At 33.9% G+C, this 27,023-nt stretch overlaps 3 protein-coding genes across 4 annotated transcripts; 1 reads left to right on the top strand and 2 right to left on the bottom strand.

The window, feature by feature from the left end:
- Positions 1–12,163: 12,163 nt before the first annotated feature.
- Positions 12,164–14,730, bottom strand: LOC108213380 (flavone synthase). 2 transcript variants are annotated; one of them, XM_017385171.2, is made up of 4 exons: positions 14,305–14,730; positions 13,753–14,181; positions 13,342–13,670; positions 12,164–12,877 (listed from the first exon to the last, which is right to left on the bottom strand). In XM_017385171.2, the coding sequence occupies exons 1-3, from the start codon at positions 14,728–14,730 to the stop codon at positions 13,377–13,379; spliced, it is 1,149 nt and encodes a 382-aa protein (XP_017240660.1). In that variant the 3' UTR covers positions 12,164–12,877; positions 13,342–13,376. The 2 variants fall into 2 exon arrangements, with proteins under 2 accessions (XP_017240660.1, XP_017240659.2); XM_017385170.2 differs by lacking the exon at positions 12,164–12,877 and having other exon boundaries at positions 13,119–13,670; positions 14,305–14,729.
- Positions 14,731–16,927: 2,197 nt separating this feature from the next.
- Positions 16,928–18,722, bottom strand: LOC108211971 (flavone synthase). Its single transcript, XM_017383706.2, has 3 exons — positions 18,336–18,722; positions 17,560–17,988; positions 16,928–17,477 (listed from the first exon to the last, which is right to left on the bottom strand). Exons 1-3 carry the CDS (start codon positions 18,696–18,698, stop codon positions 17,196–17,198), a joined length of 1,074 nt encoding a protein of 357 aa, XP_017239195.2. The 5' UTR covers positions 18,699–18,722; the 3' UTR covers positions 16,928–17,195.
- Positions 18,723–20,119: 1,397 nt separating this feature from the next.
- LOC108213379 (uncharacterized) lies at positions 20,120–23,986 on the top strand. The gene is made up of 2 exons (XM_017385169.2): positions 20,120–23,452; positions 23,578–23,986. Exon 1 carries the CDS (start codon positions 21,312–21,314, stop codon positions 22,749–22,751), a length of 1,440 nt encoding a protein of 479 aa, XP_017240658.1. The 5' UTR covers positions 20,120–21,311; the 3' UTR covers positions 22,752–23,452; positions 23,578–23,986.
- The last annotated feature ends 3,037 nt before the right edge of the window (positions 23,987–27,023 follow it).

The following is a 27,023-nucleotide window of genomic DNA, read 5'->3' as shown; positions in this document are numbered from 1 at the left end:
TTTGTAATATTATTTTTTATTAATATTTGTGAGAATACCTTCTCTAACTAAAAAACTGGATGCAATTTTTTTTAATAGATTTATAACAAATGTAATCTCAAGCAACCTGTTTTTGGAAAAAACTTGGAGTTGCTATGTTGTATTGGATGTTGATTTTGGGTTCAACAAGTAAATCTATAAAAATTCGAAAGATGGTTTAAAAAAAGTTAATATATTTTTAGAAAAAACCCTAGAATTTAAGGCCTAAAATGTAATATAAAAATCCACACCCTTTATAATAAAATAAAAATAAGATACAGGTACATACATGTTTTTCAAAAAAAAAAGATACAGATTCATATATAATATTATATTTACAATAATAATAGGTTCAAACAATATGGAACTAAAAAAGTGATTAATAATTCAAGATTTTAATAGTATAATATCCATATACATGACAAGGTAGAAGGTATAGATTCATGTTAACTGATAACCTAAACATAATTTATCATACTATATTCTTAATTTCTTGTTATACATCACATATCTTACGAAAATCATCAAGATGTTTATTCATTTGGGAGTTTGAAAATATAAAAGCGAAAATCTTTTCAAACACATCGAAATATTTTATACACTCGGGACACTGAAAAAATTGAGAATCCAGAACCAGAACTCTTTCCTCTCAAAATACTCCTTTCATTCTAAGTCAGGTGAGTCAAAAAATTTAAATATATTGCTTATCTATTTTCATAATTTATCTTTTTAACTTTTTTGTAAATAAATATTTCATACTTGAATTTTTTTAAAATAAATAATATAACTATCTTATCAATAAAATTTAAATTATGTGTCCAAAATTAATAAAATCACTCTAGTTTAGGACCAAGAAAGTAAAATAATTGTCCAAGGCTGTATTTGAAACGATATCCGCACGCATAAGAGCATTTCCAACGGCGTTGGCTATAATCGCTGGCTAAATTGGACCTGTAAAACATTATGTAAAATTTGCGGAACCTGTAAGACATTTTGCTTCAATGGTACTGGCTATATTGGTTGGCTATAATTTAAAAATAGTATGTTATTAATATTTTAAATTGTTAAAATAGAATATATCAGTTCAATATGGTAATAAATAATGTACAATCTTCCTACAGATCTTCTTACAGACCTGTAGAGGTTCGACAAATTTAGCCATCCATAGGAGGTTGGCTAAATTTATAGACAACAGATGAGCATGGTTGGAGTTGAGTTTTTGAAGCGGTTGGCTAATTTTTTTTATTTTAAGTAAGCACTCATCTTTTAGCCAAGGATTTTAGATGGTTGGAGTCTAAGCAGCTAAACTGATGAGTTCAATACGATTGCAATAACCATGTATAGTAGTATTAGGCACTTGAACTGCAATCACAAGAATGTCAAAATCATGCTCTAACTTATTTGAAATAGATTGCATGTCTACATATCGATCATTACAGTCCTTTCCTTTTAAGCAGTACACCATCTACAAATCATCAATCAATGTACTTATATAAAGGAGAAGCGAGGGGCGTGTAGGTGGCGCCTCTCACATCGCTTCGTTCTATTTTTCTAATTTTCTAGAATTTTTGGATGAAAAATATCAAAAATTAGAATTATCTTTTTTAGTTTCGGATATATTAGAAGCAAGTTTCAGAATCTGATTTTGTTTCAGATCATTTATAAAATATAGTATCTTGAAAGTTTTATTCTAATTTTGTTTATATATAAAGGAGAAGCGATATAACTACCTTTTTTAGTTTCGGATATATTAGAAGCAAGTCAGAATCTGATTTTATTTCAGATTATTTATGGAATATAGTAGCTTAAAAGTTTTAATCTGGTTTTGTTTCTATATAAAGGAGAAGCGAGGGGCATGTAGGTGGCGCCTCTCACATTGCTTCGTTCTATTTTTCTAATTTTTTAGAATTTTCGGATGAAAAATATCAAAAATTAGAACAACCTTTTTTAGTTTCGGATATATTAGAAGGAAGTTTTAGAATCTGATTTTGTTTCAGATTATTTATGGAATATAGTAGCTTGAAAGTTTTAATCTGATTTTGTTTCAAATTATTTAATTATGGGAAAGAGTAGCACACAAGTCTCTCTGCACCTATAAATACCCTACAGGTTGTAGGGTTTTGTATCATCTAAACACAACCTACTCTCTCTCCTCAATACCACAACTCTACCTCTCTCTTGTGATAGTCCTCTTGCCCGATTTCTAACTCGGTGGTGCCGTTCTTTTGCAACGATAAGTGAAGGTTGTTTATACAGTATTAAAAAAAATAAAGATTGTTGCAAGTAAAGGTAGTTATAGACCGCTATGTGGGAGTCGACAAATCCAAACACAGGGGAAGAATATAGTCTTGACATGATATTGATAAATTAACTATTAGTGATGTATGTTTGTTGGTTATTGTTTTATAATATTTGTTTTGTTCATCGGACATGTTTGTTGTTGTTACTGTTTATATGATTTACTTTGTATAGATGAAAATATTATTCATGCATTATCTGTTTGCTCCGTTCAAGCAACTTTTAAGTTAAGGTTGTTTATATAGTATTAAAAAATAAAGGTTGTTATTCGCAAGGTTAGTTATAGACCACTATCTCACGGATTTAAGTTAGATGTTTTTGTGCACAATCAATTAAAAAAATTGGAGGAAGGTGACGATGTAAGAACATGATTACTTTTTAAAAAAAACACAAATAAAATTAATATTCGTCGTGCTTTAAATTGTTAATTATGTGTAGAAATTTATTTTCATTTTTTCACCATGAATTATAGTCCAAATTTTGCAATTTTATATATTAGTATTGGTATTACATCAAGATTTTCATAATATAAAATTTATTTTATCCTACAAATATTAATTTTTAATCATTAATATACTTTTTATAAACAGTCACAAAATTATTGTACGCTACAAATATTAATATTAAATCATTAATTTAATTTTTATAGTCCGCCGCAACGCGCGGCTTCTCAACTAGTATACTTTATAAAGGAGGAGCGAGGGGCGTGTAGGTGGCGCCTCTCACATCGCTCCGTTCTATTTTTTTAATTTTCTGAAATTTTTGAAAGAAAAATATCAAAAATTAGAACTACCTTTTTTAGTTTCGGATATATTAGAAGTAAGTTTCAGAATCTGATTTTGTTTTCGATTATTTATGGAATATAGTAACTTGAAAGTTTTAATCTGATTTTTGTTTCTATATAAAGGAGAAGCGAGGGGCGTGTAGGTGGCGCCTCTCACGTCGCTCCGTTCTATTTTTCAAATTTTCTTGAATTTTCGGATGAAAAATATCAAAAATTAGACCTACCTTTTTTAGTTTCAGATATATTAGAAGCAAGTTTCAGAATCTGATTTTGTTTTAGATTATTTATGAAATATAGCAGCTTGAAAGTTTTAATCTGATTTGTCTAAATTAAACTTTGCTCCCTCAGCTTCTTCTTCTCTAAGTTTGAGTTTCAATTTTAGTAATGCATTCTCTCCCTTTAACTTGGCTATCTCATCATCCCTACATGGCTGACACACAACCTCGGGAAAGGAAGATTCCTTAACCGAGTCCTCACTATCATAATCGGGTTGAGGAGCATCCTCATCTATCTCGAGTGAAATTACAGATTCAATGTCCTCCTCGGGGTCTTCCTCAAAATCGTCCTCAAACTCTTCATCCAGACCCCAAACATTGTCATTATCTGCCATCTACACAAATTTTAAAAACGATATATTAAAAATTTGTTTCTAAAGATAATTCTTTATCCCTAACGACATAACTTAATCCTAGCAGATAGTCTACAGGAAGCTAACCTAGGCTCTGAATACCAACTGTAACAGCCCGATTTTTCGGACTATTATCATTCTATCAAATAATAGAAATTCCACATTTAATCCATAAATAATATAAAGAAAGTCACATAATATCATAAATCAATCTCTCAAAAATCTCAATTCTGAAACATAAACTAATATCCTTCATGGAGACGCAGCTCCTAAAATAACTGAAAATAAAATATGATCACTATTATTAGACTCTAGCCCACTCCAATCAAATCCAACTCCAAAGCCTTGCCAATAACATTAACCTGAAATTTGTAAGTCGTGAGCTACACAGCCCAGTAAGAAAACAAATTCGACTAACAGACCAAAAACTATCAAGACTTGCCATTGTTCACAATTTCATAACCAAAAATCATAAACCAATATTTCATAAAGTAAATTCCACAGTTCGCTAGGCCACTAATACCCGGTGGCACGGTATCATTGGTTCATAGGTGTCAATAATGCGCCCCTTACTAAGGTATCATAAATTGTGCCAAGCACGCCCTAGTAAGGTATCATAATATAGTTCCGGAACTATACGCAATTACTAACAGGTTCATAATTCATAGCTAGCTGGGAATTCCTTATATTCAAAATATTTTATCAATCCCAAACTTTCACAACAAAGCAGTATAAAGCATTTGAAACAATTCTGAAAGTGCGAAAAGTAATCTTACCTTAGCAAAAAATATCACTTATAACTCGCAGCACTGAGCCCTACACAGATTTTTAATCATAAAATAAAGGATTATCAGTCTACTAGACAATAAGGATACAATCTTTTTAACCCTATGATTTCTAACAGTACACCAGTAAGGTTTAGGACTAGCATATATTTTAACCCTGCCCACCTGGCCAACACTGATACTGATATTTATATAATCTGACACTGCCCAACTGACCAAACCTGATATCCAAGCAACAGGAGTAAACTATTACTTTCAAATAAATTAAGAACTAATAAAAATCTCTATTCTTTTGTTTCCAGAAAACATCTTATATAAAAATATTTTAATGTACACAAAATCAATTAAATGAATAAAAGTAGCTAAAATAATTTATTTGTTTCCAAATCAAAATATATAATAATTAATAACATGGTAAATAAATATTAAAAATCTTTGCCAAATACAAATATCATTGGTAACACATTTTTAACACATCCACACATATTACCGATGCATAAAATACACACATATACAATTCGTAAAATCATGGAAAATATAATAAATTAAATATAAAAAATACAGTTTTGAAAAAAAAAACCTTTTTCATGTTGCAGAAAACTTATTTTCGAAAATATAAGTAACATTCATTCACATAACACTATAAGTACAGTATACATTAAGCATATAAACAAATAGGGAATAACCTTCATTTACATAACAGTAGCAGGTAAAATACATAATAAGAATAATAGAGAGAAAGACAAGAGGGTTTCAAAACATACTGCACATAACCATAACAGTAGCAGGTAAAATACACAATCAAAATAATAGAGAGAATGACACGAGGGTTTCAAAACGTACTGCACATAACCTATTTTCTTTACATATCAGTATCACTACACAATCAGAGAGAATGACAGGAGGGTTTCAAAACATACTGTACATAACCTATTTTTCTACATCACAGCTTCATCAGTATACAATATAAAGAAAAACAGAACGACAGGAGAGAATAACAGTAGGGTTAAAAGAAAGCGTACCTTTTGTGTTTAAAACCTTCACAAGGCTATCGTATATATAAGCTATAACCTATTTGTTACGTAAAAGATATCTTAATTAACAGTACTGATCATAATAAGGATAAACCTTACGTATTAAAAATAGGACACGGATGTTTACTCTTTTTAAAACTAAAACCACATAAATATTAATAAAATCTTATAAAACAAACATTAATAAAATCTTATTAACAACATACTTTTAAATCTTACACAATAAAATACTAATAATATCTTTAATAATAAAATAAAATCTTGCAATTTAAAATACTTGCATCATAAAGTACTAATAAAATATTGCACAATAAAATACTTTTAAAAAAAAATATTTATACAATACATATATATACATAATCAATTAAATAATAACTACGAATATTACATTCTACCCTCCTTAAAAAAATTTGGTCCCCAAATTTACACCTAAAGACATACATGTGTCTGACGCTTACAAGTGTATACTCAAACCAAACTTAGATTACCAAAATAATGTACTCTTAAAATAAAAATAAAAATAGGGAGAATCTTACCTTAATTTTCCTTCGGTTCGTGTTGGTATACTCGCCCATAATTTGGACCAAGTAAAGCCGCTAAGGTTGCTTTGTTCCCATTGTCTTTGTCTCTGGTTGGGTCACGTTTTGGACATTCAGCAACTCTATGTCCCATCTCACCGCAACTGAAACATGCTCCTGTGTTCCATCGGCAGTCCTTATCCAAGTGATTACGACCACACCTTGAACATTGAAGCTTTCCCCCTTGATTCCCCTTGTTTGCATTTCCACCCGTTCCTCGATTGTTAAACTTCTTCGACGATCCAGTACCATTAAATCCTCCTGAAGGCTCGCTTCGCTTCTTAGTTTCTTCATCTTTCTTCTTTAATGCCTCGACTATGCCCCTTTCAACCACTAATGCCTTGTTAAGTACTTGCTCATACGTGGTTAACTCAAAATTTGCAACAGCATGCCTAATATTTTCCCTAAGTCCTTCCTCCAATCTTTTAGCCCGACTGATCTCGTCAGCAACTAAGGTAGGAGCATATTTGGAGAGCCTCGCAAACTCTGCTTCATACTCTACTACCGTCCGATCTCCCTGCTCAAGCCTAATGAAATCCCTCTCTTTTTGCACACGAATAGTTCTTGGAAAGTATTTATCTGTCAATGCCGTCTTGAATCTATCCCATGTCATCGGATCAGCATTTTCCTCATTCCTCCTTTGCTCCATCAGCCACCAATCATATGCACTGCCCTGTAATTGATACACAGCTAAAGTAACCTTTTGCCCATCATTACTTCCCATCAGTTCAAATGCCTTTTCCATCTCTTGGATCCATTTTTCCACAATAGCAGGGTCAGTTGCACCATCAAATGTTGGGGGGTTCAAACGCTTGAATTCTGACACAATACTTCGTTGAGCTGGTTGTTGATTTCCAACAAGTGTTGCCAAGGTTTGCGCGAGCTGGTTCAACATATTTCCACCTTCATTATTATTGTTATTGTTTCCACCGCTCCCGCTGTTGTTTCTGTTGTTGCGATTGTTAGCACCTCCACGTCGAGCACTCATGATTCCTTCAAACAAAAATAACTATCTATAATATGGACCATAATTATCAAGAAGGTAAATATATTCATACTCCAATAAATGAAATTCATAAAAATGTCAAAACAATAATACTAAATTTATTAATCTAGGCTCGAAATAGGCCACAAAATGTGTCTTCAAACAATACCAAATAAAAGCTAGACCTACACAACTTGATTTTTAAGAGAAACAATCCATAAACTAACTATATAAATAATAAACTAAATCTCTTCTAAAATCTCAGTCACCCTTGCTCTAGTCGCCGCGATTGCTCTTCGATGCCCTTGTAGAAAATCCGTGGTGATCCTCTTGATCCATGCGGGACATCGTGATAATGGCCATCGACAAATAAAGTTTATTGAACGTTCGGAGGCTCTGGTATCCCTTCTTACTATTTCCAGCACTCTAGCAGCCTTACTTTTTTGATGTCGGCAGTCCTTAAGATGGTGTATGTAAGCTGTGTAAAGAACATTATATTTCATTTCTAAATTAAACTTTGCTCCCTCAGCTTCTTCTTCTCTAAGTTTGATTTTCAATTTTAGTAATGCATTCTCTCCCTTTAACTTGGCTATCTCATCATCCCTACATGGCTGACACACAACCTCGGGAAAGGAAGATTCCTTAACCGAGTCCTCACTATCATAATCGGGTTGAGGAGCATCCTCATCTATCTCGAGTGAAATTACAGATTCAATGTCCTCCTCGGGGTCTTCCTCAAAATCGTCCTCAAACTCTTCATCCAGACCCCAAACATTGTCATTATCTGCCATCTACACAAATTTTAAAAACGATATATTAAAAATTTGTTTCTAAAGATAATTCTTTATCCCTAACGACATAACTTAATCCTAGCAGATAGTCTACAGGAAGCTAACCTAGGCTCTGAATACCAACTGTAACAGCCCGATTTTTCGGACTATTATCATTCTATCAAATAATAGAAATTCCACATTTAATCCATAAATAATATAAAGAAAGTCACATAATATCATAAATCAATCTCTCAAAAATCTCAATTCTGAAACATAAACTAATATCCTTCATGGAGACGCAGCTCCTAAAATAACTGAAAATAAAATATGATCACTATTATTAGACTCTAGCCCACTCCAATCAAATCCAACTCCAAAGCCTTGCCAATAACATTAACCTGAAATTTGTAAGTCGTGAGCTACACAGCCCAGTAAGAAAACAAATTCGACTAACAGACCAAAAACTATCAAGACTTGCCATTGTTCACAATTTCATAACCAAAAATCATAAACCAATATTTCATAAAGTAAATTCCACAGTTCGCTAGGCCACTAATACCCGGTGGCACGGTATCATTGGTTCATAGGTGTCAATAATGCGCCCCTTACTAAGGTATCATAAATTGTGCCAAGCACGCCCTAGTAAGGTATCATAATATAGTTCCGGAACTATACGCAATTACTAACAGGTTCATAATTCATAGCTAGCTGGGAATTCCTTATATTCAAAATATTTTATCAATCCCAAACTTTCACAACAAAGCAGTATAAAGCATTTGAAACAATTCTGAAAGTGCGAAAAGTAATCTTACCTTAGCAAAAAATATCACTTATAACTCGCAGCACTGAGCCCTACACAGATTTTTAATCATAAAATAAAGGATTATCAGTCTACTAGACAATAAGGATACAATCTTTTTAACCCTATGATTTCTAACAGTACACCAGTAAGGTTTAGGACTAGCATATATTTTAACCCTGCCCACCTGGCCAACACTGATACTGATATTTATATAATCTGACACTGCCCAACTGACCAAACCTGATATCCAAGCAACAGGAGTAAACTATTACTTTCAAATAAATTAAGAACTAATAAAAATCTCTATTCTTTTGTTTCCAGAAAACATCTTATATAAAAATATTTTAATGTACACAAAATCAATTAAATGAATAAAAGTAGCTAAAATAATTTATTTGTTTCCAAATCAAAATATATAATAATTAATAACATGGTAAATAAATATTAAAAATCTTTGCCAAATACAAATATCATTGGTAACACATTTTTAACACATCCACACATATTACCGATGCATAAAATACACACATATACAATTCGTAAAATCATGGAAAATATAATAAATTAAATATAAAAAATACAGTTTTGAGAAAAAAACCTTTTTCATGTTGCAGAAAACTTATTTTCGAAAATATAAGTAACATTCATTCACATAACACTATAAGTACAGTATACATTAAGCATATAAACAAATAGGGAATAACCTTCATTTACATAACAGTAGCAGGTAAAATACATAATAAGAATAATAGAGAGAAAGACAAGAGGGTTTCAAAACATACTGCACATAACCATAACAGTAGCAGGTAAAATACACAATCAAAATAATAGAGAGAATGACACGAGGGTTTCAAAACGTACTGCACATAACCTATTTTCTTTACATATCAGTATCACTACACAATCAGAGAGAATGACAGGAGGGTTTCAAAACATACTGTACATAACCTATTTTTCTACATCACAGCTTCATCAGTATACAATATAAAGAAAAACAGAACGACAGGAGAGAATAACAGTAGGGTTAAAAGAAAGCGTACCTTTTGTGTTTAAAACCTTCACAAGGCTATCGTATATATAAGCTATAACCTATTTGTTACGTAAAAGATATCTTAATTAACAGTACTGATCATAATAAGGATAAACCTTACGTATTAAAAATAGGACACGGATGTTTACTCTTTTTAAAACTAAAACCACATAAATATTAATAAAATCTTATAAAACAAACATTAATAAAATCTTATTAACAACATACTTTTAAATCTTACACAATAAAATACTAATAATATCTTTAATAATAAAATAAAATCTTGCAATTTAAAATACTTGCATCATAAAGTACTAATAAAATATTGCACAATAAAATACTTTTAAAAAAAAATATTTATACAATACATATATATACATAATCAATTAAATAATAACTACGAATATTACACTACCTCTCTCTCGTGATAGTTCTCTTGCTAGATTTCTGACTCGGTGGTGCTTTTCTTCTGCAACGATAAGTGAAGGTTGTTTATACGGTATTTAAAAAAAATAAAAGTTGTTTCAAGCAAAGGTAGTTATAGACCGCTACGTGGGAGTCGACAAATCCAAACACGGGAGAAGAATATAGTCTTGACATGATTTTGATGGATGATATCAATAAATTAACTATTAGTGATGTATGTTTGTTGGTTATTCTTTTATAATATATGTTTTGTTCATCGGACATGTTTGTTGTTGTTGTTAATTTACATGATTTAATTTGTATACAAGAAAATATTATTCATGTATTATCTGTTTACTCCGTTCAAGCAACTTTTAAGTGAAAGCTGTTTATACAGTATTACAAAATAAAGGTTGTTACAGGCAAGGATAGTATAGAGCGCTATGGCGCTATCTCACGGATTTAAGTTAGATGTTTTTGTGCATAATCAATCCAAAAAAATTGGAGGAAAGTGACAATGTAGGAACATGATTACTTTTAAAAAAACACAAATAAAATTAAGATTCGTCGTGCTTTAAATTGTTAATTACGTGTAGAAATTTATTTTCATTTTTTCACCATAAATTATAGTCCAATTTTACAATTTTATATATTAGTATTGGTATTTCATCAAGATTTTTATAATATAAAATTTATTTTATCTTACAAATATTAATTTTTAATCATTAATATATTTTTTATGGACAGCCACAAAATTATTGCATTCTACAAATATTAATATAAAATTATTAATATAAATTTTATAGGCGGCCGCAACGCGCGGTTTCTCAACTAGTTATCACAGTTATAACATTTGAAAATTCATACAATTCACTCTTTCCCTTGGTACGCAATTTATAGATTGATCTCTTGTGAGAACATCTCTAAGGTTAGTTAAAATAGTTGGTTAAGATAATTAAAAAAAAATAATCATTAGGTAAAATTTGTTAAATTTGTAAGATGCTGTTGTTTGAGTTGTACTAATTAGGGGGTGAGAAAGTTAAGGATGAATAAAACTAATCCAGAACCGAAAAATTGAATCGAGCCTGTGAATCCAATTCGAGCCGGTTCTTAAAAAAATATTAGAGTCTAGATAGAGTAAAGTTTCGTGAAGACTTCTATTTTATCGGAGATCTCGAAGATTACGTATGTTTTGCAATCAAATCACTATTAAATATAGAATTTTGTGAACTATGTTCCGCAAATATCACTAATTCATTAAAATTTTTGAAGATCATTTATGTTTAATAAGTAGGATGTGTATGCTCTACATTAAGACACTTATTTAGGATGCGTGGAAAAGTATGACAAAAAAAATAATAAGAATAATATGCTTGTTATTGATGATGTGTGGGCGTAGAACAAGATTGTAGTATTTATAAAATTAGTGTTTCTTATTTTAGATTCTGAAAAATTTTTAAAATAAAAATTGAACTTCCGAAAATCGAGATGCAAAAAACTAAAAGGTAAAAATCGAATAGGTTGGGATAATTTTTATGCATATTTAAGTGAAATTGTAATGAATGATATATAATTTATAAATTTTAAAAGAATTTATCTTATTTTGATCCTGCTGTGATTCTTGATAAATTGTTCGAATTGACATTGACTTTTTAAAATTTATAAATTATAATGAAATTTTTAAAAACAATACATTGAACAATCCCACAAAATTAATCATTTTATGGCATCAAAAAAATATATTATTAAATAATACAATTTTTAATGAATTTCAAATGACCTCAATTGAATATCAACTGATTTTTAAACATAAGTTAAAATTCTAATTGAATATCACAGATTTTATAGGATGATTTAAAATTCTAAACAAATATCCCAAGACGTTTTCTAAATCCAAGTTGAACATAAATAAATCTTTTAAAATTCCAATTGCATACTCCTGAAAGAGGCACGATTTAATATCACCCAGAGGCACGATTTAATATCACCAAAGAACCAAACTTCAGCCGAAAACACCAGCTCTGTTTATATTAATCGCTGGACGGTGTCGTGACAATGAAACTGGCCAGGTGAATAGTTTTTAACAGATGAGTCGGGTGTGGAATTTGAAAGCCCCGCTCTGAATCCTAAGATCCTTTTACTAGAAAAGGATTAGAGTTACTTGTTTAATATTTGGGTTAATTTTATAACTACCTAACTTAATTATTGGGCTTTTAAATATACAGCCCATCCTTTCTCACATTACAAACATACGACCTACAGTTTCTTTTTTTCAAAATTACGTTCATTATCATAAACAGCGCTGCAACGCTATTCTTCACCCTTTCAACGCTCAACTGCTTTTCAATCGCTTCTCTCTCTCAACCCTCACAACTTTTCTTCTCTCCCGCGCAGCTTCTCATCTGTCTCCTTCACGCAGCTTCTCAATTAAGCAGCTTTTCCAACATCAGTTCTTATGAAAACTCTTACCGCCGCTCCGATTCAACTCAAGACCGCCATGAAACTGCCCCTGCGGGGCCTATTAATTGAAGAAGAAGAACTAATACAAGAAATCAAGTTCGAATTTGCCTAAATGAGAAAAATAGTGGTCGATGATTCGAATAATCACAAAATCACTTTGATATTCCAATTGATAAATCGTGCTCTCTATATGTGTTAGAGAGAGAGAGTGCGGATTGTGATGATCACAGAGAGAAACCATTTGAGGACGCCGAAAGTTTCAAGTTTTCGTGAAGGACGGTGTACAAACCCAGCTACCTGCGTAAATGAAGAAGTAAGAAAAGGAGGCCGAGGTTAAGATCTGAGAATGACCGTATATTTAAAAATTGAGAAACATAAAACTGAAGGTCTAAGTAATAATGAAAAAATGATAATATAAAATTAGAAATGTAAACTAGTTAAAGTAAAACTGTAAACAAAAGTCAGAAACATATATATATTTTTGTAAATTTTCCTTAATATTTCGATGAAGAAGTAGGAAAGTTCCAGAAATCAAAAATGAAAAAAACCCAGAAACTTAAATAAACCAAAGAAATCTTACAAATTTAAAAATCAACGTACAAATGGCTTGCTGTAACAATTACAGTATCTAATACAAACCACAGTCACACATAAATTGTTTAGTTATATTGTACAGAGCCAAACACACACTGCACCAGAGAACAGGGGACAATTAAAACACACACTAAAACACCTGACTACAGCAGGAGATTATTTATTACCTATGTATAGATTGTGACTTAAGTAATACTAGGATTCAAGCTGCGGTCTTGGGTTTCATCTCCAGCTTGGCCTTTTCCTCTTGCAAGTGCTTCTCTTTAGCCACTTTCTTGAGGGCAGCCTCCTCACCAGGTTTACTCATGATCCTCCTATACATCTCAGCAAATGTGATGGCCTCGTCCACAATTGGCTTCTCTCCCTCCCTGATCTTTAGCGGATAAACTATTGCATCCGGGGATGGGTACTGGAAAGTTGCAATCGACATTCTAGTATAGGTTGAATTCACTACTGCTTGGTGATCAGCATTCTTGAACCTCCCATTGCTCAAATACTACACATAAGCACACACTAATTGTTTGTCAACAATTTAAGTAACACGAAAACATTTGTCAATTAGGAGAGGAATGACTTACGTGACCATAATCTCCCAGATTGACAACTAACGCTCCTTCCACAGGCTTAACAGTAATCCAAGTTTTGCCACCATCCCGAGTGGCCTGTAATCCACCAACCTGATCCTGAAGCAAAAGGGTGATTGCACCTGGATCCGTGTGCCTTCTGACTCCAAGTGTCAAGTCGGGTTGGGGACATGTAGGATAGTAATTAATTAACACTTTTTGTTCCATATCCACGCAAGCCTTCGCAATAGCCTCTTTCTCAAGCCCCATGGCCTCTGATAACACTTCCAGTAACTTGATACCTAGTTCCTGTAACTTTTCACTGTATTCTTCAGTGATGGACCTCCATCCCTCAGGCTTATCAGGCCATCGGGAGTAGTCCCGATCACTGATTGGGTACGTGAAGTAAGTTACAAACTCGCGCCAATCCATTGCACTGTCACCCTGTATTGTACTAATTACTTTAATATATATCATATCAAATTACTACTAACTAATAAAAATTCCTGAGAAGGAGCATTTGATTGAATTATCAAGATTAACGTGTATCTGATTGGGTAAATGTACCTTAAGATGAGTGGAGACAGTAAAGCCGCCTCTCTTTCCACCGGTTGTATCATACCTGAGCTTTTCCTCAGCAGGCAAAGCAAAGAATTCACGAGAAAGACGATACATTTCAGAAATCAAAGTGGTGTCAATACCGTGATCAACCGCCTGGAAAATCCCCCAGTCTTCAAAGGCCTCCACTATTTTACGACATACCTCAGACCTCGTGTCAACAGAATCATCATCGATACCAGCTAAAGAAATAACTGGAATTTCGTTGCTGAACTGATTGTAGGCAACTTTGGGACGCTCGTCTTCATCCCGGACGAAATCAGGATTTAGTGTTTTCTCCTTAGATAATGCAGAAATAGTTATAGGAGCCATTCTTGTTGGTGCTGACACTAAACAAGTAATCAAGGTAGTATTTATACACGCGGTAGTGTCCATCTTTTTAACACCTCTGTCATTTTCTTATAGCGGGAGAGACCTCAAATTGGATTCTAATATAAGTTGTTGAATGACGTGACAGAATTTACTTAACAAAAAGGAGATTTAAGCTGAGTGTCTGATATGAATGCATGAATTTTCACCTAATTTGATCAAAATCTGGTAACAACTCTGGTAACTGACTAAAGATTACAGAGGGTTACCATAACGCAGAGAGCTGGTCAAAGTGAAAATTTATTTTTAAAATTGTCTTCTGAAATCTTTTAATAAATACAAAAAATTGTTTTTTATTAACCTCTTTTGAGCATCCCAATTCCCAAATTTATTCCCAACCTAACTGCAACTACTCATTCTGGCGTAAGAATTTGTTTGGAGGTGGCGTTAAAAATTGTCGCGCTTTTAAGAAAAGTGTTGCTTGTAAAATCAAATAATTGTTTAATAATTTTTTTTATTATTTATATGTTGAGTTATAATAATATTATGAAGAGGTTTGATAGTGAAATTTATAATATTTTTCTATAAAAACAAAAAAAAACACCAATTTTTCCAAGAGTATGAGTGGACCTACAAATTTATAAATGTTCAAAAAACTCCTTTTGAATTACCAAATAAATTTCCACCTGTTTTTGAGCAAATTGATGTCTACTGCGAGGACAACATTAAACGAAGCCTAAAAATTTTATCAATCTGTGATGTTAGTTAATAGTTATATCGTCAAAACTTTCAATAAACTTAACTAGAGAATTCAGAAGTAAAAATCTTTCAATTCAAAGTACTTAATATCGTACATTTTCAATACGACTGAAATAACTACGTGTATGGTTAGGATTAGGCACTGAAGCTGCAATCATGAGAATGTGAAATACGTGGTTTGCGTATCTGAAATAAGTTGCATGTCTACATTTCTGGATCAGTACAATCTTTCCCTTTTAAGTAAGTTATAATTGTACCGTTGTTTTTGAGAATTCATATATGATTAGGATTAGGATTAATCAGGCATTGTTGCTTGAACGTAAGGATGTCAAAAGCGTACTACTTAAACTTATTTGCAATGAAAAACAAGCCAGGCAAAATGTATGTCAAGATATCTAGATCAGTGTCTCAACTAGTAAATATATTTTACACTAAAAATAATAAGAGCTTTTTTTATTCATAATCAAGTTTAAAAGAATTTTTTCAAAAATACTACCATCTTTTAAAACAAATTGTAAAAATACTACATTCTCTAAAATCTTTCCAAAAATACTATCTTTTTGAAAATATTTTCGAAAATACGGTGGTTGCAACCATATATGCAACTGAATTCCTCATTTCAAGTTCCAGTTTTTAAATGTCATTTTCGACCTCATCTTCTCATCTTTTATAGATTCCAAAGAACTGACATTTGAAAACTGGAACTTGAAATCATAAATTCAGTTGCATATATGGTTGCATATGCAACCACTGTATTTTTGAAAATATTTTCAAAAAGATAATATATTTGAAAGATTTTAGAGAATGTAGTATTTTTGAAAATAAGATTGAAAAAACAATATACAAGGTAATTTCCCAAATAATTATGTAAATATATTTTTTTCTCCAAAAGAAGTCATTATTTTCGTATTCAAGAAGAGGCAAAATAGGCATCTATATAACCGACTTATTTGGTCACAATTATAACCGGGTCATGTACGGTTGGACTTGCGCATTCTCATATAAAATCATGCATGCTTCTGCATACACACAGGACAAGATAAAATCATATGAATCTGCAGAACTCGTATACATCATATGGATCGGTGGGAACCCAGAGGATTATCAATGATAGCCTTTGAGCAAAGAAAGGAGGGAGCTGATTGTATTTAATTACTATCACCACATCTATGACAGTCTTTCTAAAATAGGAAGTCCTGAGTTAAATATATAAGAGTGGAGATTATGGCTGGCACACTAATAAAATGCCATCCAACGTCGTTCCCTGTTTCAGCAAAGGCCAGCCAAATTATATGACTAATGATAAGTCGGCCGAAACACATACAGATTAGGGACAAAATGACGTCGATTCCATTATCATTTTTAGTTCATATTTCTTTATTACATATCCATATAACGAATTTATTTGAACATTCTTATAAATTAGAGGCCGTACCCTCGTGTACAGCCTCCCAATGTGTCAGCTTCATGAATCTGATAGTTGATGGTTTATAATTTATCATCATTATACTCATAATTAGGGTTTATTTATATAATAGTATAGGGCCAAACAGAAACACTGCAGCAGAACCCCTGCAAAGCTACCCTGCAGCAAGACAGAGAACAGGGGAAACACACTAAAACACCTGAGTACAGCAGAAGATTACAGACACCCCACTCAACCCCGACGTGTGCATTATTTAGACATCGAATATCACGACGACATTATTCATTACTTACATAGAATATATTGTGACTTAGATAATAGTAGGGGTTAAACTGGGCTCCTGCCTCTAAGGTTTCATCTCCAACTTGGCCTTCTCCTCTTGCAATCGCTTCTCTTTAGCCAATTTCCTGAGGGCAGCCTCCTCACCAGGCTTACTCATGTTTCTCTTATACATCTCAGCAAATGTGATAGCCTCGTCCACAATTGGCTTCTCTCCCTCCCTGATCTTTAGCGGATAAACTATTGCATCCGGTGCTGGGTACTGGAGAGTTGCGATAGACATTCTGGTATAGGTTGAATTCACTACTGCTTGGTGATCAGCACTTTTGAACCTCCCATTGCTCAAATACTGCACTTAAGCACACACTAATTATTTGCTAACAATTTAAGTAAAAAAGAAAACATTTGTTAATTACAAGAGAATGACTTACGTGACCATAATCTCCCAGATTGACAACAAAAGCTCCTTCCACAGGCTTAACAGTAATCCAAGTTTTGCCACCATCCCGAGTGGCCTGTAATCCACCAACCTGATCCTGAAGCAAAAGGGTAATAGAACCTGGATCCGTATGCCTTCTGCATCCAAGTGTCAAGTCGGGTTCAGGGCACGGGGGATAGTAATTAATTATCATTTTCTGTTCCATATTCACGCAGGCCTCTGCAATAGCCTCTTTCTCAAGCCCCATGGCCTCTGATAACACTTCTAGTAACTTGGCACCTAGCACTTGTAACTTCTCACTGTAGTCTTCTGTGATGGACCTCCATCTCTCGGGCTTATCAGGCCATCGGGAGTAGTCCCGACCACTGATTGGGTACGTCAAACAAACTATAAACTCGCGCCAGTCCATTGCGCTGTCACCCTGTATTGTATTGATAATTTAATACATTATTTGCAGTTGCAAAACCAAAAGTTCAAGAGAGCCGGGACTAAAATTAATATTTGTTCATTTGTGGAGACCTAAACTAGTCCCAATATCATGAATAGTGGAGGTCCGAAGTTCAGTCGAGGTTGCGGTTTAAGTTACCTCTGGTCCTGTCATTAATTTATGATGTAAAACTATGCTTAATGAGGAACACTACAATGCGAAAATTAGAAACATTTACTAACCTAAGAACTTGTTTTAAATTATCAGCCTTAACGTGTATCTGATTGGGTTTCACACCAATTTTATTAATTACGTACGAATCAGAGCCTATATGAATGTACCTTGAGATGAGTGGAGACAATATAGCCGCCTTTCTTACCACCGGTGGGATCATACCTGAGCTTTTCCTCAGCAGGCAAAGCAAAGAACTCACGAGAAAGACGATACATTTCAGAAATCAAAGTGCTGTCAATACCGTGATCAACTACCTGGAAAATGCCCCAGTCTTCAAAGGCCTCGACTATTTTACGACACACCTCAGGCCTTCTGCCATTCAAATCATCATTAATACCAGCTAAAGAAATAACTGGAATTTCGTTGCTGAACTGATTGTAGGCAACTTTGGGACGCTCGTCTTCATCCCGGACGAAATCAGGGTGTAATGTTTTCTCCTGGGGTAATGCAGAAATAGTAATAGGAGCCATTCTTGCTGGTTTGACATTACATCATTACCCAGAGTAGTATTTATACACAATCTAGAAAGCATGAGTGCGGGTGCGGGTACGGGGGTGCGTGGTACGGGGATACGGGAATTCAGCAAATCTAAAATTATGGGGATTCGGGTGCGGGGGGATTCGGCGAATATTAATATATTAAAAATATATTTTATACATGTATTTGAAGAGTTATATACATGTTTAAACCAAATAATTGAATAAATAAGTTCAATATCCATAACAATATACAATATAATTATTTAATAAAACAATTATCACATTATAAGGTAGTTAAGTGATAGAGTATTCAACTAATAACATACTTAATCATATAAATAGAATCCCCAAGAATCCCCGAGTATCGAAGAATCCCCAAGAATCGAGTGAGAGATTGAATGTTGATATTTTCAATCATTTCATTTCAAATTATTTCAACTCAGAAATTTATCCCACATCTTTTAGAAGGAGAGCTCCATTACACTTCTTGATAGTTTTCCTTACCATATTCATCATAAAAAAACTAGGTCCACTCATATTTAATTACTAATGTTTCATACAATCTTTCTTCTATTCTCTCTACATTTTATTGATTTTTTTTTTGACAAATATGACTTATAGCCTTACAAATGAGTATCTGTTCTACGAAACTCTCGGGTTGAACCAGGGTCGAACCCAGGATCTGGGACGACAGAGGATAAGCTCTTTACCACTGAGTTATCCAACCGTCCTCATTTTATTGATGACTCTTTTGACAAAGTATTTGTCCCAAATTAGTTGAACTTCTCTTCTTTCGATGTATGATATATGAACAATCTTTTGAAATTACTTTTTACTATTTGCCATTTTCAATGTATCACCAATCTAACAAACTCAATATAATAAATATGCACAAAGGTGAAAAATAAAAAACGATCATTTAAAGATTCTTACGGTGTGAAATTAGCAAAATGATCATCTAAATTGACACGGTAGGTTTAAAGTTTAGGCTTGGGGAATCAATTTCTTTTCGATTCTTCTCATCTCTATTATACCACTACATATAGATTACTAATTAAAAATATTTTAAATTAATAATAACTAATCACTCAAAAATATCTCAATCTATTATATTCATTCCATCACTTAGCCAAACATGTCATGTCCCTTCCCACCAGAGGGGACTAAGGGATGCCAGAGCTATCTCTAACATCAAAAAATTAATATATATATATATATATATATATATATATATTAGCCCGGGCTGAATTATAGATGTCAATATAATTTTTTAAAATGTAAAATAGAAATAGAGAGAGGACTTATTCTGTAAAAAAATATTAAAACATATAAATAATAGTAGTTAGCAGAAAAGAATAAGAAATAATGATTTACAAATTAAAACAATCATAAAATTAATCTTTAACTTAAGTAATTTAACAAAAAGAAAAGGAAAGGAAAGCTAATACTAGCTGATATGGTATAACCCGAGTCTTGCCTACCCGGGTTCATATATGTACCCCGGCACCAGTAAGACCGTCGACCACACAAGGCAATCAAGGCAATCCTCAATCTTACCCGGGTACACAACCACGGCAGGACTTCTTACCCGGGTACATCGAAGCTTACAACTTACCCGGGTCTGTATGTACCAGCCGACACTTGCTGCACAAGTCACAGACTGACACCATGAAGACAAAACATAACGGTCAACTACTGGCGATAGAGACAAGCCAGGGAACATTCCAAAATACTACTCCTACGCTGACACCTGGACACGTGTAGGGGATCAAACCCCTACACGTGTAGGACCAGGATCCAGGTACGCACCCTTGAACCCTAATCCTTGGCCTATAAATAGACCAAGGATCAAGAGTTTAAGGGTAACTTCACTTCATACACTCACTCTTTGCACACACTCAAGCACTCAGTTCAAATACAAACACATACAGCCACCATACAGCCATCACACAGCCACCATACACCACCTTCACCCACCACACATAGATAGCTTATTTCCCGTCCTTTTATTCCGATACCTGCACTCATTCTCACGCCGGAGGCGCCGCGGGGCTCAAACCCCCCTCCGGTGTTGTTTTGCAGACACCCATCCAGCAGCTACACCGCAAGACACCAGTGCACGGCGGATGAGCTACCGGAACGGGATCTGGAGTTATCATTTGGCGCTAGAAGGAGGGGAAGGTGTCCTCTGTCCTGTGGTCACGGTGCCACTGGACTCATCTCCTACAACAAGCCCCCGAAACGGGGGTCCAAAATCACACCTGTAAGCTCTCACACAACACCCAGCTTCTCAAAACCCTCAGCCATGGCTTTTCTTGATATGTGCATGATAGAAAACCTTACCTGAACAAAACCCTAAATTTGTCTGTAGTAGAGCATAATAGCAAACCCTGTCTGAGCAAAGCCCTAATCTTGTCTGTAGCACATAAAATCTTTTTGTCTCACACCTGCGCACATTTTGTCACTTAACTATTTGTGATACTTCTGAAAATAGTAAGTTGACTACCTGTACACACTATTTCTGTCATCCTGTCACTATCTATACTATTTGTGGGCACTACCACCAAAACAGCAACCATATACCCTGTGTGAGTTCTTGAAACCATGACAAAAAGGACACGCTCCCACCTGGGTCTTCCACAGAACCCGGATAACCCTCATACAGACCAGGACAACCCGAACCAGGATCATGCCTCAGGACCCCTTTTCACCCATGTGAACCCGGACAAGAACCAAGCAATCAACCCCAATGATGCACGGGTCACGATCGAAGCGAACCAGTACAAGTACACCGATGTCCCGGTCACCACCCTCCACCTATCCCAGCTCACCAATGTAGAGTTGGCCGAAGCCATCTGGCAGTACCATGATCGCCGGGAAAGCAACCGCAGACTTGAGGACATCGGGGAATCCGAGGACTCCGGGAACAGCCGTCAATCCCGGGGTTCCGTCTTCGACCGGATCGGAGACAAAGCAAAGAAAAAGAAACAAAAGGAAAGTGAGGAAATCCGGCTGAAAATCTTGGCTGAAAGGAAAGAACAGATCCGAAAAGAGGAAGAGGAAAAACTGGAACATAAAATCGCCCTCCGGATTCAACTCGAAGAGGAAAAGTTGACAAAAGGATCCCGGTCCAAGCGGTACCGAAAGGAGCCGACACCCGAGCTCATCTCCGACGAGGAAAACAATGAGCACGGGCAGACCAACTTGAGAGACATGATCAACGAACTCAATGGGAAAATTGGAAATGAGTCCGGACTCGAAATAGGAGGAACCCTGACTCCCTTCAGCCACTCCTTGGAATCCATTCCCCGACAAAAGGGCATGAAACACTACAACTTTGAATCCTTCAATGGACTAGGTGACCCGGAGGAACACCTGCGCTATTTTGAACAGATAGCCCTGATCTACTACTACAATGATCTGACCAAATGCCGCTTCTTCGCATCCACATTCAAGGGAGGGGCCCAGAGGTGGTTCAGCCGGATCCCCTCCCGGAGCATCGGGTCCTGGAAAGACTTCAGGGAAGCCTTCCTCAGAAGGTTCCGAGCAAACAAAACACATGAACTTCATATGTGTCACCTGGAAACGGTTCGTCAATATGACAACGAGGCACTTTCGGACTACATGAAACGTTTCCAGGAAGCAATCAACAAAATTTCCAACCTGGATGAGCGTGAGGCTCTGAGCATATTCCGAAGAAACCTGGACCCGGAACAAAATGAAAGATATGTGGTCGAGTTGATCAACAAAGAACCTCAGAGCCTGGCAGCTGCCTATGCCATGGCCGCAAAATTCATCAAAGAGACCGACGTACTCCAAGCCATGAGAATGACCAGACAGGGTAGCTCAAGAGGAAAACAGGTCGAAGACAGACCCAGGAAAGAATATCATCAGGATAAGAAATTCAAACCAGATAGACAAACCAACTTCATCCAGCATTCAGTCCTAAGAGAACCAGCCAACCAGGGTCCGGGTCCAGAAGTGACCCCGGTCCAAACAAAGCAACCAGAGAGCCAAAACCAGAACCTGATTGGACTCCGTTAAACAGATCCCGCGAGGATATACTCAAAGAAATCAGACACAAACCCTTCTACTACCCACCAAAACCCATGCAGACTCCTCCAGAGAGCAGACCCGCCAACCGACATTGTGACTATCATGGCACCCACGGTCACAAAACGGAGAACTGCATATCCCTCAAGTATTTCATTGAAGAGCAAATCAGCAAAGGCAACATGGGGCAATACATAGCCCGGAACACAGCAAACAAGGGAGAAGGTTCAGGAAAACAAAAGAACATTGTCAACGTGGTACTGGGCGGATCCTGTTCCCCTCCTCCCAGCCCGGACTCCTGTCAAGAAGTCATGTCCATCCAAGCCTTCCCCGAACAAGTCATTTCCTTCAGCTACACCGCAAGACACCAATGCACGGCGGAGGAGCTACCGGAACGGGATCTGGAGTTATCACTAGCTACACTACAGTCTCCCCTGACTCACAAGTCGTTTTACAGATTCATCCCGCGGGGCCACCTCCCGCCTGTCCTCACTCCTCGATCTCCCTCTCTAGATTCAATCGGTGTTTACGGTTTATTAAATACTCCGTCTTTTCATTTATATTTCATATTTCAAGGTATGATAAATTGATTGATTTTTAGATAAATTATTACTTTAATCTTTTTATATCTTTTGTAATTTTGTAGGATGAAATTGTTAATTGCAGGTTTCTCAAGAACTAGAGTTTGAAAGGTGCTCTCTTTTATTTTGTATAATCTTTAGCGATTATCCTTTTATTTTGCCCGTTTGATAATTTTAATTAAATATAATAATCTAAATTGTTACTCTGGAATTACTTTAAATTTTCATGACTCCAGGAGATTCATGAAGGGCGTTAAGGATGAGAAAAAGGAGAGAGTGATATATGATTTTCATTCATCGCTTAACTTTGAATTCTATATATGCCCAAGTGAATGAGCCTTTCCGCTAAGAGGCAAGGTCTACAATGCTGAGTTGCTGACAATTGGGTTTTGTGATTTCTTGTATTTCCGTTGATGCCTAATTCATCCCTGCTGGAATTGTATCATTATTGTTTAGTTGCATGATTTCAGTTTTTAGTTTCTTCTGGTCATAATAATTTGATGATGATGATTACAGTATTTGAATTAGTAATTCAATATTTTGAGCACTTTTTATGTGCATACTGCATACTACATTGTAATAATTATCAGAATGCCCTCGGGAAAAGAATGGATATGCAGCTCTGTAATATTTAAATTGCGGGTTGTTGTGCTGATTCGGCCACTACTCCCCGAACCCAACAACCCTTCGGCTTTGAGAAGGGACCGCTGTGTCCTGACTAATTTAATTGCAAAATTAAATTTGTTAAAATCAGCTGGCACCTTGTTTCTTTCTGCCGCACAACGGTATCCACTGTCCCCCACCCTATTTGTGTAGTCAGTTCTTAGATGTACGTGTTCGGCCAAAAACACACACCCCAACTGCTTCCTCTGGTTAATTATTACTAGCTTATAACCCGTGCAATGCAATGCACGGGCAATTATAATATTTGCTATTTTATCGTATATATTTTAACTTAAATTAATATTATTTTAAGAATAAAATTATGATAGAATAATATGATTAAATAAATTTTTTATTTAACAAATGATAAATTCTTAATAGTTAATGTTGTCAAGTGGCTAATTAAAAATTGGGTCGAACATATATATTTTACTGAGATATAAATAATATAGTATTTCATTATTAGTAATTAATAATATAGTATGGAACATATTCGGTTAAAAAAGACATGTCAAACCAAATACTAACCCATCATACTAACATAAATGTTTTGGCTTAATAAATAATAAAACATATATTATAACATGTTATATATTAAGGAGGTTCGTGGGTCGAAGACCAACCGGCTCACCGAATTCGAATGACTTACCGACTAACTGAGCTTTTCATGTTTCAGATGTTTCAGATTTAACAGTATTCTAGTAAATTATAGATTTATAATATTACTTTTAAAGTGAGTCCATTAGTATATTTAAAAATAATGTTAATGTATTTTGGTTGAAAAATATCACAGGTTATTTATTAATAATTATATATAATAATGTTATATTTTTATATATGGAGCTCGTGTTAATTGTAGAAGATCCGTTTTTTAGTTAGAAAATATAAAAAAGATAATGTGTTTAAGTTAAAAAAAGTAATTACTATGTTTCTCGATGTTATTTTTAATGATGGAGTTTTTTTAGTTAGAAAATATAAAAAAAAAAGATAACATAATTTAATTAAAAAGAATAATTGGTATATAGATAGGCCCGTATTTTGACCCAAGTACTGACTTATCAAACTTTCAATGTTTCGGCTTTAATTGTATAATAATATAGATATATCATATCTTTTTTATATGAATGTTGCATGTGTTATTTTTGGAAAATCGATTTTTAAGTTAAGATTCTGAAAAAGATGATGTGCTTTAGTTAAAAAAAAAGTAGTTGCTACGTTGTCCAATATTATTTTTAGAAAATTGAGTTTTTTTAGTTAGAAAATATAAAAAATGATAATAGATTTAGGTAAAATGATGATTGATTATATAAGTAGGCATATAATTTGGCCCCAAGTAAACTAATATTATTGTGAGAATAAAATTATGATATATGTAGCCCGTGTTAATTGTAAAAGATCCGTTTTTTAGTCAGAATATATTAAAAAGATGATGTGTTTTAGTTAAAAAGGTAATTACTAAGTTTTTCAATGTTATTTTAAATAATGGAGTTTTTTTAGTTAGAAAATATAAAAAAAGATAACATATTTTAATTAAAAAGAATAATTGGTATATAGATAGGCCCGTATTTTGGCTCAGGTACCGACTGACTAAACTTTCAATGTTTTCGATTTTTATTATATAGTACGGATGCGTATATATTTTTTAAGGTTTGACTTTAGTTTTTGGTATAGTCAAATAAATCCTATATTTGTATTCTGTTTTGATCTTATATTTGTTTTATGTTTGATTTGTTTATATTTTGTTTGAAGGGCTTTAATAGTATAGTATATAAAAGCCCGCGTACCGACCGACCAACCAAATTTTTAATGTTTCGGCTTTAATAGTATAGTATAGATTTGTTTATATTTTGTTTGAAGCCTACTAATCTTGTTTGGAGCCCATTAATTATAAAAGTTCGTATAAAAATCCGCGTACAATCCGACCAACCAAACTTTTAATGTTTCGGCTTTAACAGTATAGTATAGATATTTTGTTTGAAGCCCACTAATCTTGTTTGGAGCCCATTAATTATAAAAGTCCGTATAAAAGCCCGCGTACCGACCGACCAACCAAACTTTTAATGTTTCGGCTTTAATAGTATAGTATATAGGGGCTTTAACAGTATAGTATAGATATTTTGTTTGGAGCCCACTAAGCTTGTTTGGAGCCCATTAATTATAAAAGTCCGTATAAAAGCCCGCGTACCGACTGACCAACCAAACTTTTAATATTTCGGCTTTAATAGTACTAGCTTATAGCCCGTGCAAGGCACGGGAGCTTTTTAATTGTTTATAAACTTTTTAAATATATTTTAAATGGTGCGGAAAAATTTAATTTATAAATAATAAATTAAAATTTTCAATAAAATAAAATTCGAAATTATGATTTGTTTGTAAGTTAGAACTTTGGTAAATACATCATCACAGTCATTAATGGTTTCAAATAAATTATTTTAATCAAGCAATTCCTTTTCTCGTATGTATCATGCCAAAGTATTAAATTCTATCTATCAAATTTTAATATATTTTGAGTGGAATACGTTATGCTAACTCCTATTAGATTATATTAATAAATGTATTTTATATTAAAATTATTATAATGTGATTTAAATATTTTTCAAAAAATTTATATGGTTCTAAATTAAAATTGATAAACATAATTTGTTTTGAATTAAGAAAAGGAATCATAAATATGCAATAAGAAGGTAGAATCTATTTTGGATTAAGAAAAAGTTTTTGTATTTGTTCCTCACATAAATCCGGCTTATTAATTTTAAAATATATTATAAAAAAATTGTGACGGTGAGATTTATATGATTCTACGAATAAAACTGGTAGGAAATATTTATTTAGGATTAAAAAAAATCATATACATGTGAAAGACATAATTTGTTTTGGATTCAGAAAAGGAATTATAAACATGCAAGTAGATATCAGTTGCCTTCTAGAACAGAATTTAATTTTGTTCCAATCTAACGGTGCTTATTTGTTCAATATAAGATCCAACGGATGATAAGCTTTTGGACCAGAGGACCATGCG

This window comes from Daucus carota, chromosome 3, assembly GCF_001625215.2.
Source record: "Daucus carota subsp. sativus chromosome 3, DH1 v3.0, whole genome shotgun sequence".
NCBI classification, from domain to species: Eukaryota; Viridiplantae; Streptophyta; class Magnoliopsida; order Apiales; family Apiaceae; genus Daucus; species Daucus carota.
Note: the sequence above shows the minus strand (reverse complement) of the source record. Positions and strands in the feature narration are given on the sequence as shown.